The 20570-nt window shown below is 31.1% G+C and overlaps 1 protein-coding gene across 1 annotated transcript in view; it reads right to left on the reverse strand.

Moving 5' to 3' along the window:
* Nucleotides 1-13155: 13155 nt before the first annotated feature.
* Nucleotides 13156-20570, reverse strand: part of LOC134692969 (uncharacterized) — a 31955-nt gene continuing 24540 nt past the window's right edge. The window contains exon 2 of the mRNA XM_063553638.1: nt 13156-13537. Coding sequence (XP_063409708.1) covers nt 13334-13537 — 204 coding nt within the window. The 3' untranslated portion in view covers nt 13156-13333. The remainder of the gene's footprint in view (nt 13538-20570) is intronic.

Raw genomic sequence — 20570 nt, forward strand, 5'->3', positions numbered from 1 at the left:
AATGATTTAGATAAGGAACACAACATTGTAATATATTTTATAAAGAGAACACATAATTGACATATATTCTATAAAGATCCGTATTTGGTACATCTTTTGGGAATGTTGGGTCCTTAACGCTCTTCAACTTTGTACTTGTTTTGGATTTCTAATAATTTTGATCAGAGTTACTGATAAGTCTAATGTAGACGAAACGCGCGTCTGGCGTATTTTAAAAATTATAAGCCTGGTACCTTTTATAACTATTTACATTTACTGGCGTACAAAACTTGTCTTTAGACATCAATCATTATTGACACAATGCATTGATTTCACATCTATCTAACACCGACAATTGTTTGACTTTTAACATAGTCTTCTGTAACGATTAATTTATTTTCTATTTATTGCCATCTTATTTGTTTTCTTTGGACACTTGCTGCGTGTTTTGAATAAGATTTGTCATAATATCAAACGGAAATTGCGTCTCAGAAATCCGGAAGTCGTCAATTGTTTCAATAACATGCATCGGTTAATAACGTTTGCTTAAGGTAAAAAAATCCATTAAAAAGTATGAATGTATGTACTTCTTTCATCTAAATATATGAGAGTAATAGGAAATTCAATCAAAATAAAGGCTAAATTACTCTATTGAGATTCCATAGTTTATCACGGACCAAAATAAATCTGAAGGGAAAAAAAAGGAAAACAAACACCATAGCAATATTCAATCTTACATTGTATCAGATCAATGAGATGGGATGAGGTAAATTGAATCAAATGTCATGTGAATAAAAAAAAAGGGGGATTAATTATGATTGACAAGATACGAATTCTGATAGTATATTAAAATATAAGAGAACTTTTGCTTACTCTTACCGATCTATTGGTATTAGATCCCTATACAGTTATACAGATGTATAGTTTATATACAGCTTTACAGCTGTACAGTTTATATTCAGCTTTACAGCTGTACAGTTTATATTCAGCTTTACAGATGTACATTTGATATACATCTTTAGAACTGTACATCAAAATTACTTGTACTAAAGTAACTATGTATACTTGACTTTAATGTACACATTTGCTTTTGTCCCGAAACATTGTATCAGATCAATGAGATGGGATGAGGTAAATTGAATCAAATGTCATGTGAATAAAAAAAAAAGGGGATTAATTATGATTGACAAGATACGAATTCTGATAGTATATTAAAATATAAGAGAACTTTTGCTTACTCTTACCGATCTATTGGTATTAGATCCCTATGTTTAAACGGACATAATAAATTATCAATGCAATGGTTAATAATTCTAATTCTATAATATATTATGATCCAATATCATAAATGCTTTATTTTCATATACAGAAGAAAGAAGAGAATTTGTAAAAACAATGTAAAGCCAAGGTAAGCATAAAAAACTGTTTTGGGTTTCTGTTTGGTGTTTATCCCACATATATTTCATTTCAATTCATTTTGTTGTCCGATAAAATGAGAAATATGAAGAAAATCTAAAAAATTAAAAAAGAAAAAACAAACAACTCCGGGGAAAATTCTAAACCAGAATTCCTTTAGCAAATGGCAACATAAAAAATTCAAACATATACAACTAATGGATACCAACTGTCATGTTCCTTACATGGAACAGACATTTTCTTATTTTAATAAAAAATGGTTGAATAATTCTAAATTAAATGTCTTATAGCTAGCCAAACTACTCACTTGTATGACAGTCGCATAAAATTCCATAAAATAGCGACATAATCGGTAAAAATGTCAAAAATAGGTGTTCAGTCGTAAACATTGTAATATAATCTTTATCCCTATATAACAAGCAGATTTGTCAACAAGGATAAACACATATCGACAAGGCAGATGTGCAAAAACAAAAGGTAAAGTATACAAATCTACCGTAGCACAATTACACAATGTCAGGATGGACGAGCACAGAGCCACATCAACTCGATATCGCCAAAATAAAGACTAAACAGTTAACGTCATAATTTACAAAGAAAAAAAAAAAGAATTAAATCAAAAAGATAACCAACGTCAGTTCCTTATAGTATAACTAATCGCCGTATTTAAATATAAAAAAATAATACAACGCGTGACCAAACGACGCATTGATTAAACGAGTGCGCTGCACGAGTTTAATCCATAGTGGCGTTCGGTCACAAGTTGTCTTATTTTTTATATTCAAATACGGCGATTAGTTATACTTTTTATAACATTGTCAAATTGCTTTTTTTTATGAAATCAATGTACAAAATGTAAGGAACTATATGTTTTTCCTACGCATGTTTTGTTTTGACGTTATTGACGTCTTGACGACGCCTATTGTTGTATGACATCAGAGACTGAAATAACCACATTTATTTCACATGTGAAATTATCGGTTTTTATCTAACTGGGAAATCAATGTAATTCATTGCAACCAATGTAATAATAGAATTTATACGTCAGACCATCGAGTATTATATTTGAATATGTTTAAAAGACAAGACGTTCTTTGACATACACTTTGATTATGAACTAACTGCTCAGACTCTGTTCAGACACTTGTGACGTTTTACAAAGTCTGTTTTTCGAAATTATATGTTTGAATCAAGACAATAAATACTAAGCTTCAACAAAAAGCAAAAATATGATATTTGGGCAAATTTTGGAATGAATGTTAAAACCCTAACAAGTACTATATGAAACGAAATATACGGACTGCAGCTTGTATATGAATAGAATAGACATGCTTTATTTCAGAGAAGGTATTAATGAATTACATTCAGTAGCTGTAACATATATTTCGCATGAAATTAACCTTACATCTCAGTGTATCTGTACTGAATTCAACTGGTATTTTTTTTTTTTTTTTTGGAACAAGTCTTCCTTATCTCTAAAACTAACTAAGGCCGTGTTCACATTGACCTAAACTCGGTGTTGTGTTAGTGTAACTCACACATAAACTAAACATCATTACGTTCTCATTGATAAAACTCAATGTTTACATGTACATTTAGTGTAAATCATGTTTTGTCTACATGCAGTCGATAGTCGATGTAGGCCTTGTGTAGGTGTAAGCCAAAAAAGTGTCCCATGAAATTGTGTCATCTAGAACATTATTTCACAGTTCAACTGTGAAATTTTGTTCATGGGACAAAATATCACATTTGTAAACCATAAAATAGTGTCTCATCTAGTGAAAAATTGTCCCTAGTACTTGCACATAATTTCATGGATGATTTATAAAATTATGTCCCAAAGGACAATATTTCATAGTGTAGCTATTTTTTCTGTCCCTATGTCCCTATACAAGGGAAATAATTAAGAAATCATTTAAATGTTTTAATCAATTAGTTAAATCGTAATTGAAAATTAAATAAAGACAACACAGATGTGAACAAAAATGGAAAGTGATGAATATAAACAGCTGTATAATTATGTGTCTGATGGTCAATACCCTCCAGCTAATATATGATAGGAGATCATTTAGAAGGAAGGCAAAGCTCTTTCAAATTAAAAACAATGAAATGTATTATATAAATCCCCATTAAACACATCATCATTTGTTGTGTACACAAAACTAGGCATTCAGAACTTTAATTTTTCCATGTATATTTGAAATAGAAGCGATTTTTATATAAAATTGATACTTATAACACTTATTAATAAAGTTCTTTGCAGAAATATTTGTCAAAACTTGATATATTTATTTGTTATAAAAAAAATTACGTAGCCTTATTAACCCCTTATCAAGACAAACAAGACTCATTCATCATCATTGTCGAACACATAATTCGTTTGAAAAGGTCTTCCCGAATCGACTGGACGTACACACTGACAGAAATATTTGCCACTGGTCTTTACTCAAACAACGATTCACTCATAAATGCATTACTGAAAAGGGTGGGGCTAATTGTTTGTTTGTGCAGTATCTCAAGTCCGTTAAAATACAGTAAGAAAAAGACATAACCCCCTCCTTTTGCTAAATACTCCTTGGAGAAAAAATACCATTTGAAACAAACAGAAAACTAAGATAGAAATGTAGTGATCCTTAAGCTCGCAATTCTATTTCTTCGTCTGGTCTGTAAGCAAGCTGATGCAGCCTACGTTTATAATGCGCAATCGAGACATCTGTAAACTACTGCAAATCATCCAAAATTACTTTCTTAAAGGAGCAACCACTTTATTTCAAAAAAGGGGGAGGGGGGTCAGAGTCAGATTTTTTTCTCTGGCGAAAGTTTATATTTATTTCTTTTTTCTATGGTACCAATTCAATATTTGACACTATAATGTATGGGCAAACTTTGGATTCAGAATATTTGTTCATTTCAATCATCTGTGTGAACCTATTTTTTTTAAAATCAAATTGCGGTAAAATCACCCCCCTTTTTTTAAAGTCAAATGGTCGTTCCCTAACTGTTAGAAAAGTTGTTCGAAAATTTAAATCGTGTTCTACGTAATTAACATTTAAATGGCATATAGTTTACAAGTGTGAACAAAACTTATGCACAGGTAGCTAAACAAGGTGTATAGATGTGAACAATTTTAATGTGAAACTAGTGTACATTACATTAACCCAAATGTAAACATGTTTACTGTACACAGCGTTTGGTGTAAACACGGCCTAACAAACATACAAAAACTTTATGTTCAACGTTTCATTAATTGGAAGTACGTGCAATTTTGTTTTCATTAATCTGTATTTGTTAAAATGTTTCTGGTATTTGAAATGATAAGGGGATGTGTAAACATTGCATGTTAGGTTCTTGTAATAGTATTATAAAAATGGAACCAAAGATACCAGATGAACATTTAAACTCATAAGTCGAAAATAAACTGACAACACCATGGCAGAACAGGAAGTCAGACAGACAGACAAAAAAAACAAACAAATAGTATATTAAAGACAACAAGACTAGTATTTCATTAACAGTCCTGATCAAGTCAAAACTAAATTATTATATAATATGACATTTAACAAATTCAAATGTAAATGCCCAAAACACTTGATATTGAATATCAAATTTATATGATCTAATATCTTTTTATTTCGGAGCTTGCTAATGAACTCCTTTGGTGATAACTTGATTGAAAGGATATCATGCAATTTCCGTTTTAAATTTAAATAGAAAAATATGCATTGATATGCATTTATTAAATTTGATGTTAACTTTCTGACTTGGTAAAAAGGAAAGATTTTATCTCGAACTTGTGGAAACCTCAAAATTTGATACACATTTGGTCTCGCCTCTCATAAGTTCACATGATTCCAGTTGTAAAGTCTAAATAGTTAAAAGAGATTTGAAAATGCATCTTCTAATAATCTTTCATATTGTAAATCTATTAAGTGGGATTTTTTAAAATCATTTAACTACTGACATAGAAATCCACCAAACGCAACAAATTTGTTGTTGATCAAAACGCTAATCAATTTTATTATAATATCTTCGGTGTATCTGTTTTCATAATAAGTGTGTTGCTTTAACAGGTAAGATGTTGCTTGTACGAAAAAGAAAGTTGTATCAAAGTTTCCCCTTTTTGTAAAATATGTTCTGGTTGACGGACACACATATGTCTTAATATAACAGGAGACATGTGTAGATTACGATTGTAGATTTTGGAGTAGATCATTAGATTATTTAAGAATCTACATTTGATTGTATGCATTGATGAATGAATTTTAGTCAGAAAGAGTAATTTTTATCTTAACAGGATTTAAGTCTGAAACAAAGAATATTGAGCGATGTTGAATTTTTCAGTCAATATCCAGACTGCAGTAAATTCAGTTTTGTTTAGAGAGTTTGCCTGGAGTCAATTCAATACTGTTCAGTAGCATTTTAGACAATGCAATATGTTGTTGATAAGAACAGGTAGATAACAGCTACTAAATAGCATAGACTGAACTGATTTTAATTCACTGGAGCGAAATGTCTACACAGTATAGAATTTACGGCAGAGATAAGTCTTACAATCGGCTATATAACTGGAAACAAAAGTAATATTGTATAATTGTTCACTCGTTAAGGTGCAGTTCAGATCAAAATGACTATTTCAGATTTTTAACTATTTGACACCACTGGGTAAATATCCCTACTCAATATTTCTGAAGGCAATTTTATTGTAGAAAAAGATATAGGTTAATGTGATACGAAACTTAGACAAGAGTTAAGTACAAACTGCCATGTACTTTTTATATGCGTTTGAGTATTAAATAGTAGTTGAAAGGGGGATTAAATAACACTCGTAAACCATTTTGATTTTAGGTAGATTTATATTGGACACTGTACTCTGCTCACCATACAATTACATATCTTGCAGTGTAGGAGGACATGAGTTTATGATACCATTCGAAGTATTTACTTACTGCATCGACGCCTTCAAATTATAGTATTTTTTGTTGTTTTACAGATATCACTGTACTTTTGTACAACAACTTTACGACAAAAGAGATGATTTCAGCTTTCCAATTGTGAACTTTCCATTTCTAAGTAGCAACATTCCAGCAGCACCTGCATACGGGGTATATATCTCCCAATTGAAACGATATTCCCGTGCTTGCGTTTTCCTATCATGATTTTCTTGATAGAGGGTTACTGCTCACAAGGAAGCTATTAAACTAAGAGTTCTAAATGGTGAAGTTGAAATCATCCCTTCGTAAATTTTACGGACGCCATCACGAGTTGGTTGACCGTTATGGAATAACCCTTTCACGAATGATATCGGATATGTTCCTTACGTCGTAACTACAATCCCCTTCCCTTTCATGAATTTGACCACCCGAATTAGACTATTTACCGGATTTGTAATCACATAAGCAACACGACGGGTGCCGCATGTGGAGCAGGATCTACTTACCCTTCCGGAGCACCTGAGATCACCCCTAGTTTTTGGTGGGGTTCGTGTTGTTTATTCTTTAGTTTTCTATGTTGTGTCATGTGTACTAATGTTTTCCTGTTTGTCTTTTTCACTTTTAGCCATGGCATTGTCAGTTTGTTTTAGATTTACGAGTTTGACTGTCCCTTTGGTATCTTTCGTCCCTCTTTTGTCTATTATATCGTTTCATTGAAAAGTTGAGTGGCTTTTCTGAATTCGTTTTAATGTATTTTTTGTAATAATTATTAAGCGATGTTGAATTTTTCAGTCAATATCCAGACTGCAGTAAAATCAGTTTTGTTTAGAGAGTTTGCCTGGAGTCAATTCAATACTGTTCAGTTGCATTTTAGACAATGCAATATGTTGTTGATAAGAACAGGTAAATAACTTCTACTAAATAGCCTGAACATAGACTGAACTGATTTTAATTTACTGGAGCGAAATGTCTACACAGTATAGAATTTACGGCAGAGATAAGTCTTACAATCGGCTATATAACTGGAAACAAAAGTAATATTGTATAATTGTTCAATCGTTAAGGTGCAGTTCAGATCAAAATGACTATTTCAGATTTTTAACTATTTGACACCACTGGGTAAATATCCCTACTCAATATTTCTGAAGGCAATTTTATTGTAGAAAAAGATATAGGTTAATGTGATACGAAACTTAGACAAGAGTTAAGTACAAACTGCCATGTACTTTTTATATGCGTTTGAGTATTAAATAGTAGTTGAAAGGGGGATTAAATAACACTCTTAAACCATTTTGATTTTAGGTAGATTTATATTGGACACTGTACTCTGCTCAACATACAATTACATATCTTGCAGTGCAGGACGACATGAGTTTATGATACCATTCGAAGTATTTACTTACCGCATCGATGCCTTCAAATTGTAGTTTATTTGTTGTTTTACAGATATCACTGTACTTTTGTCTATTTTATCGTTTCGTTGAAAAGTTGAGTGGCCTTTTTTGAAGTCGTTTTAATGTATTAAAAAAAAGAAATGCAGGGAAATTTAACAATTGGATAACCTCTTTATCGTCGTATTCATATCAAATATCACCACTTCTTTTAAGTAACATATAAATGTTTTGTTTCTTATAATGGGAGATTTTTAAGAGATCTTTTAAAATGAATTAACAATATTCTAAACTCTGAATGACAAAAACATTTGATATACTGTAAAGGCATATGTCTGCAATCAAAACGGCGGACTGCAGCGTAATACCTAAGTGTCTTAATTTGTGAATCATTTTGTCTTTCTGGTTATGTTTTCTTCCCACAGCTATTGTTATTCATTATTATATGTACCTTGTAAAAGATGTATATTTACAGTCAGTAGTTGAGCTCTTTATTTTACTTTGTAAACGATGTGAAAGTAAAATAAGATATTCATTTTAAGAATATCTAAATCATACCATCTCTATAAAAAGAAAAGAAGATGTGGTACGATTGATTATGAGACAACTATTAATCAGGGGTTCAAATGACGTGGATAGAAGCAATTATAGGTCTTCCTTCAACGTATGTCGAAAGCCACGCAATATAGTCAGCTTCTAAAAGTCAGCTTTCCTATCATGATTTTCTTGAACAAGGAAGCTATTAAACCAAGAGCTTCAAATCGTGAAGTTGAAATCATCCCTTCGTAAATTTTACGGACGCCAACACGAGTTGGTTGACTGTTATGGAATAACCGTTTCACAAATGATATCGGATATGTTCCTTATGTCGTAACTACATCCCCTTCCCTTTCATGAATGTGACCTACCGAATTAGACTATTTACCGGATTTGATATCACATAAGCAACACGATAGGTGCCACATGAGGAGCAGGATCTGCTTACCCTTCCGGAGCACCGGAGATCACCCCTAGTTTTTTGTGGGGTTCGTGTTGTTTATTCTTTGGTTTTCTATGTTGTGTCAGGTGTACTTTTGTTTGTCTGTTTGTCTTTTTAATTTTTAGCCATGGCGTTGTCAGTTTGTTTTAGATTTATGAGTTTGACTCTCCCTTTGGTATCTTTCGTCCCTCTTTTAAGAAAAAAACATGACTGAACAGACCAAACGGTATTCGCTGAGTTACAAATTTACTTTTCTTTTTAAAAACACACACATATTGTAGAGTTTTAAATGTAGGTATAAAGAAGTGATGTATTAAACCTTGCAGTATGGTTAGGTTTACCAGGTGAACTAAAAAACATTGATTATTTACATTTTTTAAAACTCATTTTGTAAATTTTGAAACTGGGTCAAATTCTGGATACATTTTTCTTAACTTTTTTCGGTATTTAAGAGCTTGCAGCTGCTACTTTGATTGTGTATAAGTCATCAGTGTCAGAGTAGAATGTTGTGAACAAGTAACACTTCGTCCTTTATCTAAAACAAGTTCCTTAGATGGTACCAAGACCGTGTGGATAGATACTCCGTATCAAATTCACAAATAATACTCATTGGTCTTGAAGTATTGAGTTGATGTAATGTCTTCCTTTATCATTTTAATAACGTGTTATAGTATTCATTTATTTGTCTTTATGAATATTACTTCAACTGTTAAATCTGTGTATGTTGATATTCCTTTAACGTTGCTCTGTTTTTATAGATCATGTCATTGTGTCATTGTGTTATTGTGTTTTGTTTTCTTGTCTTTCATTTTTTCTATTGTACTTTGTTTATATACCTTTTTTGTGTGTCTTTGTTACATATGACGTGGCTATTTACTTTTACATCCCGTCTTTGTGATATTGTGCTTTGGTAATTTTTAATGATACGTAAATTCAATTATTTGTATTATCTATATATAATTCGGCTTGTGACGTCGGATATTTCCATTTTTTTCTTCTTTTGAATTTTAGTTGGGACGTACATGTATATATAATTTATATTTTAATTGAATGAAAATAGAACAATGGAAACTAATGAATAGTTATGAATTGACAAAAAAATAAGCATTTAATCCTGATCGATTATCTACCTTCCAAATATCACCGCCGTAAAGTATCATTATGAAACTACGGTAATCTGACTTTGGTTTTTAGGTCTGTATTATTTTTTTTTATTATGATACTCTATTCTTTTTATGCTAGCCTATACATGTTTTTATTTTCCTTATATGCCTTATCTATATTCTATATTGCTTGTTCATCTTCTATAGAATACGCCCATTATTCTCTATTCTGAAAAACAAATAGAGACTATCACCCAGATAGTTAAATAATCAATTTAAAAGTCCGAGCCTTTATTTTTCTAAGCATTCTACATTCTACAAGGTTGTCAATTGCATTAAGACCTGTTAGAATAAGTGAGCTGCTAAGGGTTGTGACCCTTAAATTGAACCACTCATCTTCTGATATCACCAACAACCACACGTTGATTACATTTTTAGTACAATGGGTTAAGAAAGGGTTAATTTTTCCTAGAAGTAGAGAAAAAAGGATAAAATCCGATTTACCTTTAAAAAAGTTTTTTTTTTCGAAAACTCACTTCTAATTAACAGCATCATGAAAAATTCACAAGTCAGAAATAGATTATTTTCTAACATTTATTTGAAAAGCGATTAAGACGATTAAAACTGTTTGTCTTTTTTTTTGATTTTTAGTCTGTTTTTGACTTACAAAAATGTATGTGTTTGAACGTTCCTTTAGTATGTTTCGCCTCTTTTTTCTGTCATATGGCTCTTCAAATTTTTCTGCTGCTGAAGATACATATGCATCAGCGGTTCGGACGCATGGTTAAGTTTAATAGAGCAAAATTTGTTTTTCTCATCACTTGGCGCGACTATCGGCGTCATCTGTCGTCGTCGGTTAACTTTTACAGCATTCATCTTTTGTTGAATTATTCAGCCAAATTAAACTAATTTAGCTGCAGTCATCAGTAGAGTAGAAAGTGTAAAAAGTGAAATCACAAAACTGAACTTAAAGGAAAATCAACTCGGAAAGTCCATAATCACATGGCAAAATCAAATTACAAAACGCACCAAAACCGAATGGAAAAGAACTGTCATATTCCTGACTTGGTACAGGCATTTTTAAATGTAGAAAATGGTGGATTAAACCTGGTTCTATAGCGCTAACCCTCTCCCTTAAATGACAGTCTCATCAAATTCCGTTATATTTACATTGATGCGTAAAATAGACAGACACAATAAATAAAATAGTAAAAATATTGGTACATCAGTCATCATCGTATAACAATTTTAAAAGGAACAATTTAACAGAACCCAAAAACATCTACTTTCTACGAACCGAAAACATTCATTGATTTGAATAAAATATCGGGTCAATTACCCAACACTTAAACCAAGATGGCCCCAATGGCTATCAAAATAATTAAGGTGAAGGTTGAAAACAATTATAAATAGTCAACAATGTCACTTGTATATATTTTCTATTTACGTCAAAATTATCAGACGGCTTCTTATATGAGTGATTTCCTTTAAATGCTGAATTCGAAAATTGCTGTTTTTTCCCTTTTATCTTGAAATGTACAATAGATAGAGAGAGAAACGTTGAACAGCAAACATTATAACAATATCTTCACAAACAAGTCACATAGCCGACATATTCAGAAGAATACTTTAATGACGATTTTAACAGTCAAATGTTTTACATTTTGCTGAATATCTTCAAAAATATATACTAGTCGATAGAAACTTTATAAGCAAATATTGTCAGGAAGACTAGATCAACAAATAAGTTAACTATATTTGTTTAGGGGCCAGCTGAAGGACGCCTCCCGGTGCGGGAATTTCTCGCTACATTGAAGACCTGTTGGTGACCTTCTGCTGTTGTTTTGTTTTTTGGTCGGGTTATTTTCTCTTTGACACATTCCCCATTTCCATTCTCAATTTTAACATTACTTATTTCTCCAGAGGACTTATTATTGAAGTTATTGCTCTCTAAGATTTTTAATGTGTTCTTGTCAATTGAAAAGAAACATATAATCATGATAATAAATAGATATCAATTAAATATCAAAACCAATCAGAAAGACGAGATTGTTAGTTGACCTGTTGTTGTCGTTTGTCTCTTTATTGTGATTTTTACCAATATTTGTTTGGATCTTTCGTTGTTTTTTATTTTAAAAACTATAACAGATAAATAAAATATAACACATGTAACACACATATATATTATCACCAATACAGGATCTACTCACAATTCTAATTATACCAGGATCAGGACTGATTGACTTTAAATGACGATTTTGTATACCTCTTTTGTGCTTTAAGCAAAAACTTAAGATTATATACATAAACTGTAAACTGAAAAACTTGATCAGCAAACCAGATCAACAAGAAAGGAATTGCATTCTACTTCTCAATGAGAAAAAGGATAGTGTATATTGTTGAAAATAACCAGACACCTAGGCGAGCGGCAAAACATCATTGAGCTGTCTGTTAATTTGTCGTTGCATTTATGTAAAATAAAGAGTTTTTTTTCATATAGTTTGAGGGCTAATATGTGAAAAAACAAGAAGGTGTACATAGTACACAGATGCCTCTACTCGCACTATCATTTTCTGTGTTTAGTTGACCTAGAAATTGGGGTAAAAACTCTACATTGGCATTCAAATTAGAACATGACTGTAAACTAAGTTTCAAGTTGATTGGACTTCAACTTAATCAAAAACTACCTTGACCAAAAACTTTAACCTGAAATTTGCACTATCATTTTCTATGTTCAGTGAACCGTGCAATTGGGGCCAAAACACACATTTGGCAATAAAATGAGACGGATCATATCATAGGGCACATGTGTACTGAGTTGTAAGTTGATTGGACTTCAACTTCATCACAAACTACCTTGACCAAAAACTTTAACCTGAAGCGAGACGAACGGACGGAAGGAAAGACAGACGGAGGGACGAACGAATGAACGTACAGACCAAACCATAATGTCCCTCTACTATCGTAGGTGTGGCATAATTAAACGCACAATTTTAAATAGACGTTAAGGTCTCTTGACCAAAATAACGTTTGATAAAAGATGCTAGAACTGTATTTATTGGAATGGTGATCAGTTTCAGCTAAAACTTTTAGAACTATTTTCTTTTGTCGGTTATGAGTTCGAGATTATATGTAAGAACACGCAATGACATGTTCTTTTAACGGAAACAAGTTTGCGATTATGTGTCAAAACTATGTGTGTGTCCGTAATAAACTGTATATTTGGTGAACGAACTGTGTTCCTTTGTCGGAAAGAAGTTTGAGATAAAATGCATCATATTGACAAATAAACAAAAGATTCACTGTTACACACAGAAAGAAATAGAAAGAGTCAAAAACATGTTGATGTACCCGAAATTAATTTAATATTCCACAATTTTACAATATCATAACAAAAAAGCAATCATGATGGTATGTACAGTGTTTTCAATAAATATAATCATTCAAATAGTTAAACGATTGTCTTCTATGAATGGTTGATTTCAGATACACCAAAAAATCAAAGAATGTCCTCTGCTTTATAAGGCTTTATTCTTATCGTCGCTTTTTATAACAAGCAACAACATTAACAAGGCATTGCACATGGCTTCGTTTCTTGGTTCGAACAGCCTCTCTTTGGTCGTGAAGAATGTCCAATTGTTGCTGAATAAAGGCTTCCTGCTCTTGAAGCTGCTCTAATTGACTTTTATAGAATACTTCTAGTATTGATTTCATGAATCGATAGTCTTCGACAGCCTGCTGAAAATAGAGAAGACTGAATGTTAACCACAATCTTAACAGCAAATTCATAAACAGATTTAGAAGCACTTTCCAGGTTTATCTAATTCAACGTCTGCTCTTGAATTACCTTATCTTTATTCTCCGAAGAGCTTCATCAGTTGAATTGTACAATATGTTTGTACTAAGTTGCATACATTTTCATCTTATATGGCGAAATGAAACCTTCTAACTAACACGTACCAATACCAAGCCAGAAACCTCATCATATTTCTTTGATCAAATATTTATTGTTTTTCTTTCTGATAAAGTTTTGTCTGTTGGTGAAAGGTCTTTAAACGAAAAATGAAGATGCAAATGGAAAATTCAAAACTCATCAAGAAAAAACAATCTTGAGAAATTCAAAACGGAACGTCCATTATCAAAACATCTCAAGATCAAACGAACTGAAATCAGCTGTCATATTCCTGACTTAATACAGACATTTCCGCATCTAGAAAATGGTGGAATAAACCTTATATTATAGATAGAAAAGATTAAGAACTCCTAAAATGTCCCACTCTATTGAACCATGATAAGCAGACGATCGCTGGAGTATCATTTCAGCTTGTTTTCGACTTACGAGTTCGACGTTTCGTTTGGTTATTTTACCTATCTATCAAAAGCTCAAATGACATTTGTATTTGAACATAATATACTTTAAAAATTGGTAGATCTTCCGTTTTTACAATTATCTTGGATATACATTTTCTGTATTTCTAACTTTTACGTAGTAATTGAGTTGACGATTAGCATATTTTCCCCCTTAAGTCTGGTTTCAGTTTTGAACACAGTATATGAAGGTAAAAGTATGAGGGTTTAAGTTTTTGTTGTGTTTTTTTCATAGAATGAAAGCATATCATAGATTTAATCTTTTTAATTATTTTTGTTATTCTTATGCATGCAAAATTTGTATTCATTTGTCTTGATCGTCATCTTTAGATAAACCTGTAATTGAAACTATTTGCTTTTATCTTTAAGCTTTTAAGATTGGTATTTCACGATCGTCTTAAAAACTTAAATCATGTCAATATTAAACAGAAGATAATATTATAGTATTGTCTCGTCAATCGGGTAATATTTACATAAATCTGATTTATAAATTTTGATAATGCTACTAAGTGTTTACAATTTTGGACAAAATGTGGGATGTATTCAAAGTTGGTGACATGAATTGTATTGTCATAGACTATTATACGTGTATTTTATTACAGAATTCATTCAAATTTCTTTAGTGCAAATTTTGAGTTTGTAAATATTTGTACGCCGACACAAAACATGAAGTGGAAAAAAGATATCGAACTGAGGAAATAAACCGTCAGCAATCTTTTTTTAAATGACATTATGCCATATTTTGATAATGGACTTTGTTTTAAGAAATAAAACGTGATGCTTAATGGCTTTCCATGTAAATGCACAGAACAGTTTTTTTTGTCTGATCAAACCAGACAGATTTTAAGTGTTTGGTAGATTCTTTTAAAATCATTTTTTTTAAATTTTCCTGCTTTTAAAAAACTAAGTTAGGAATTTGAATTATAAAAGAAAGCAAAATAGTATCTTATCATTTTTACCACCTTCTAAGAAAAAGACCCTGACATTTACGATGTAAAACTAAAAATATCCAGTATGATTTACCGTCAGAAGTATTGTATTATCCATACTTATTACTCAAGGTTACATCTTGTTCATAAACCATTCTCATCAAATGTATTCTCTTTTATGCTTAACATCATTATACAAGATCAACCAATTTCCTTGAAACTTTCGTCCTTTCGTATGATTTTGTTTTAGTTTTGAAATCTTGCTGAGGATACATCTACCGTTGCTGGTACATTTCTGATATATCTTAAGGTGGTACCCAACACTTTCGCTAAAATTAATTTGGCTCGTTTAATTTTCGTAAAATTTTGTCAAGACCCTTTAACAAAAATGTAAAAATTTCAAAAATTTGGAACCAACAGTTTTGTCAGAAAAATTACATTGGTTATATTGCAGTTTGATAAACACCAAATTTGATCATTAAGAAGCTTTTTATTCCTTTTACAACAAAACGTAATCAAAACGTTTAACTGACTTTACAGAGTTATCTCCCTGTAGTGTTAGGTACCACTTTAAATCGTGTTACTCTTTAGTTTTTCTTTTGTTGCGTTTTGTGTTCTGTTTGTCATTTCGTAGTGTTGTTATTTTTGCCATGACATTGTCAATTTGTTTTCGACACATGCGTTTGAATATCCTTTCAGTTTCTTTCGCTCCTTTTTGTAAATATATTGTATATACGGCACATATCGCCTGAGCTAGCTTCTTCTATTGACTTAGCATTAGCAAATTATGAAATATTTATGATTTTCATTTTTCAGTGGTTTTGAATAAAAACTCTTTTCATGGAATCTACTGACCATAGTTTCACCTTTATCAGACATAACCATCAATGATAGTATTTAAGTACGACCTGAATGTTTTTGTCGCTTAGAATTGATATTGACTTTGTATCATTTAAGTGATTGCATCCCATTTTTTCATTTACTCGTGAAGTTACATTCAGAGAAAACATAACCGTTACTTCCTTAATAATAACGCTTGGTGATGTAGCATTATTGTTATAGATATTTCTATGTGGACAAAACGGCCCTACATTTTGCAATTAGTTTATGTTTAATGATGGGAAAATGCATTTTCATCAACAAACGTATTAGCGTAGCTTTTACTGGGATTGTTTAAGTGTGTTTTAAATATTTTATTTGTAAATTCAATATTAAAAGAACTTAAAAGTATATTGTTTTGGCAAATTAAATACATAAGTATTTGGAAATATGTTGTATATGTATAAAAACGGTTGACAGTGATAACATTATGTGGAGGGAAGTTATTACAAACTAATATTGACTGATAATCTGTGTTCTGTATGTTCATGCAGCATTGCTCTAAATAGTTGCATTGTGCCTTTGCCTAACTTTCTGACTATCCAAAAAAATACGAAATCTTGTATCTGACAATGAATAATAAATTATTATAAATATATGCTTAATTTAGTCCTGGTATCTATGATGAGTTTATTTAAAGCATATTGGTAAAGGTTAGTTACATTGAGTGCAAAACATTTTGTTTATTAATTGAGTATGAAAAAAAAATATTTAAATTCTTCATCTTCAGCAGATTTCGAACACAAATGAATGCAATTCAGATAAACAGTTTGCATGGTAGTAGTGTTAAACATATTTATTGCGTATTGTATTCAAAGTTCGTTTTCTTCAGTTTAGTAAAGTCTTATAACAAAGTTTGTGATACGAATTACAATTTAGTGTTTGAAAACCAAGGAAATCAGTTGCAGTTAAGCGTTTATAGCTGTTATACCTTGACCGGCTTTAGCAATACATTTGTTCCTTATTTTTGTTATGTCTGCTGTTAAACTTTTGTATTGGAAATTGGATTTTCAGTAGTCTCGAGTATCACTAAAGAGAAATTAATTGTCAAAATGCGCATTTGATGCACTAGACATGGTAATTCTATCAAATTGACATGCAACAGATACATGGTTGTGAGATTAATAACGGAAATATTATTCCATTTCCTGAACTAGTGACATTTAAGTGATATCAATATGATTAAAACATATTTTCTATTCATTTTTGATCCCAAGATATACATATTGATGTGTTGTCTCATTAACTTGAACTAAACAGTACATAACACTACATCTTCATCCCAATATGTCGACCTTACTGCGATGATTTCCATTCATTTCGATTGCATCTAACTAAGAACAATATTTTATTATAATTTATCATATAGTATATATCAATTCACAAAAACTGGACCGGATAGCCTGTTATTTTGCTTAAATGGTGAAATTAAGACAAACGAACTAAATAACAGATAAAACAAGCCCTAGTCTGAGGCATGCAAATGACTAACACCGATACACAAACGCATTGGTTGATCTATTCAATGTCAAAAGGGTAGAAAACATTGCGATAAATTTCTTTAATGTTACTTAATACAGGAAAAATAAAGGTAAAATACAGAATGTTTGCCTTAAAATTGGTTTATAATTCAATTTAAGTTGACTAATAGCTAATATTTTTTATTGTGTAAATTGTAAGTTGATTGATCAAAAATGCAATTGTTCAAAATTAAAATTATTCTGACGCTCTCCTGAAAGATTTCAGCTTTACTATTTAAACTGTTAATGTATTGATGCAATTGGGTCATATGACAAGGTATATGTTAAAATAAATTGCATGCGCACTGGCAGCAATATCAAATGTTTATATCAATAAGAACGAAGAAACTGAAAAAAGTAAAATAACAAAAATATCGAACTCCGAAGTAAATTCAAAACGAAAAGTCCTAAATCAATGGGAAAATCAAACAATAAAACATATTAAACGGATAGACAACAACTATCATATTCCTGACTTGATACAGGCATTTTCAAATATAGAAAATGGTGAATTAAACCTGTTTTTTATTTAGCGCTTGACAAATGTTTATAGATATAAGAGCGTAGAAACTGGAAAAAGTAAATTACTAGTAAACCGAACTCTGAGGAAATTAAAAAAGAAAGTTCCTTGTCAAATGGCAAAGTTAAAAACTCAAACACATCAAACGAATGGATAACAACTGTCATATTTCTGATTTGGTACAGTGAGTTTTCTTTCAAATAGTAGAAAAACTGTGCGTACGCATTTCTACATAGTAAATTTCTGTCAAATTGAGAGACTATCTTTTCAACGATTGTAAAATATTTCACACAGGGGAATGAAAATCGTTTATTGAAAAGATATTAAATTGATAAAATCATCTCCATTAGGTTAGAGAAAGGTCAGAATTCAGATCGACTGGTATTGGCATTTTTCGTCAAATCCCTTGGTGTGAAAGATAAATATATTATCGATGTCTGATTACGACAATAAAAGACGTCAGAAGGCCCTACATAGTGCAAAACAGTAACTACTAAAACGTTTCTCCCTCAACGGACTCAACGTTAATGTAAATATATCAACGACACATGACTGATGTGCAACACGGATACGTTAGAGATAGGTAATAACACCAGGGGGTGCTCAAATTGATTTCAAAGCCACAAATATTCATGTTTTAACGACAGATTTGATAGGTAATCGATGATAATTGGTCAAAGTAGACATAAGTAACATAAAACCCGCAAATAGATAACGTAATCTGTTAAACTTTTATTACAAGGTTCACGAGACCAATGATGTTCTAACGATTTGAAGTTGTTTTGGTAATAATTTTTATTGCCGGTCAACTGAAGACAGAACATGTAGGAGGACGTCGACAAAAGTTTATGTAATGCCTTGATCAGCCCAGCGTCGTAGAGAGACATTTAATTTGATACTTAAGACTTATGGCTAATGATTTGATATGTCTTGTCATATTCCACTAAATTTATCGTTTTGGTTTTATTTTTACAGAACAACACTTTTAATATCAATTACAAGTTATGAACTCAAATGCGCAAATGATTAGCATTGCTTTTTTTTCTTTTTTACTCAAGAAATAAAAAAAAACTTTTAATTGAATACAATGTCTTTCATTCAACTTTACTTAATTAAAATCGAAATCGATGTAAATAATCATATCAAAATGTTAGTGATTTCACAAAACGGGCAGGAATCGGATATTCAGTGGTTAAGTTTGTTATAGTTCGTAAGTGTTTTTCGATTCTCATTTTTTTTAATTTAAATTAGACCGCTGGTTTTCTCGTTTGATTGATTTTAACTAGTAATTTTTGGGGCCTTTTATAGCTTGCTACTCGGTGTGAGCTTATGCTCCATGTTGAAGACCGTAATGGTGGAGAGTTGTCTCATTTGGACTTAAACCACATCTTCCTTAATCTAGCACATAACATACTGATCATAAATCTTATAATCTGTTTCCTTAATTTTGAAACTATTCTATTTATGTGTGGTAATTTTGCTTTTATATACCTCCAAACATCGCACAATGACACAAACATGTGAATTAACAACTGGTTACCATATAACAATAAGTTTACAAGACTTATTTATAAGATTTCGAATAATTATCCATTAATTAATAAGAACTGGACAACGGGAAAATACAGAAAAGAACATGTATCATGAACCTAATGCTGATTTTAATATGAACTGATTCACCCTCATTTCTCAAATGCTATTTGATGATTTTACGATTAAATACAAATTTGCAATAACATTATAGGAAAAAATAGTGCATAGAAAATAAATATACTAATCTTTAAATCAATCTATTCATTTCCAAAGATATATCACAGAGAAAATGTAAAATTAAATGACAAGGGAGTTTTATTAACAAATCAATGCGTATTAAGAGAAAATTAAACATCAAACTAATAACTCTTTATTAGCAATCTTTATCCAAATCATAACAACTATTTAATCCTCTTCCCCTGGTTACCATTTTACAAGTTTATTACAGATTTATACATGCCACTCCACAATTATCATTTTCAGCTGTGATAGAATATACAAAATACATCAAATTTGTACAAGTAGAAAAAAAAATGAGAGATGAAAAAAAATACGGCAGCATTTAAATCTGTATAATAATGTTCAGGATATGATGATTCCCCTGATCATTATCAACTGCAAAAACTATAGTCTCTCAAATATCAGCTTCTACATATTTTTATACTGTGTTATATTTATATCTCAAGGGGTTCGAATGTCTAGTATTGCATCTCCAACTGCAAAGCATGACGACCGAAATAATCTCTTTTTGATATCTTGTTGTCAGTATGTATATATGAGACAAGTCTTAATGCAAACAGATATTTCAGTACACGTGTTTAATACAAATATATCGATGAGGGTAATCTTTTATTGCCGACTATATGGTACTTGTTTTCTCAGTATTGAAGACCGTATGGGTGCTAATAAACAGTGTTGACCGATCAAACAAAGCTAACTTGTCAGATAGATAAAGAACAACGTTCTTAAATGAACACCCATAAAATTAATATAATCGTTCGAATATTTGAATAAAACCTCTT

This window comes from Mytilus trossulus, chromosome 12 (assembly GCF_036588685.1).
Source record: "Mytilus trossulus isolate FHL-02 chromosome 12, PNRI_Mtr1.1.1.hap1, whole genome shotgun sequence".
NCBI classification, from domain to species: Eukaryota; Metazoa; Mollusca; class Bivalvia; order Mytilida; family Mytilidae; genus Mytilus; species Mytilus trossulus.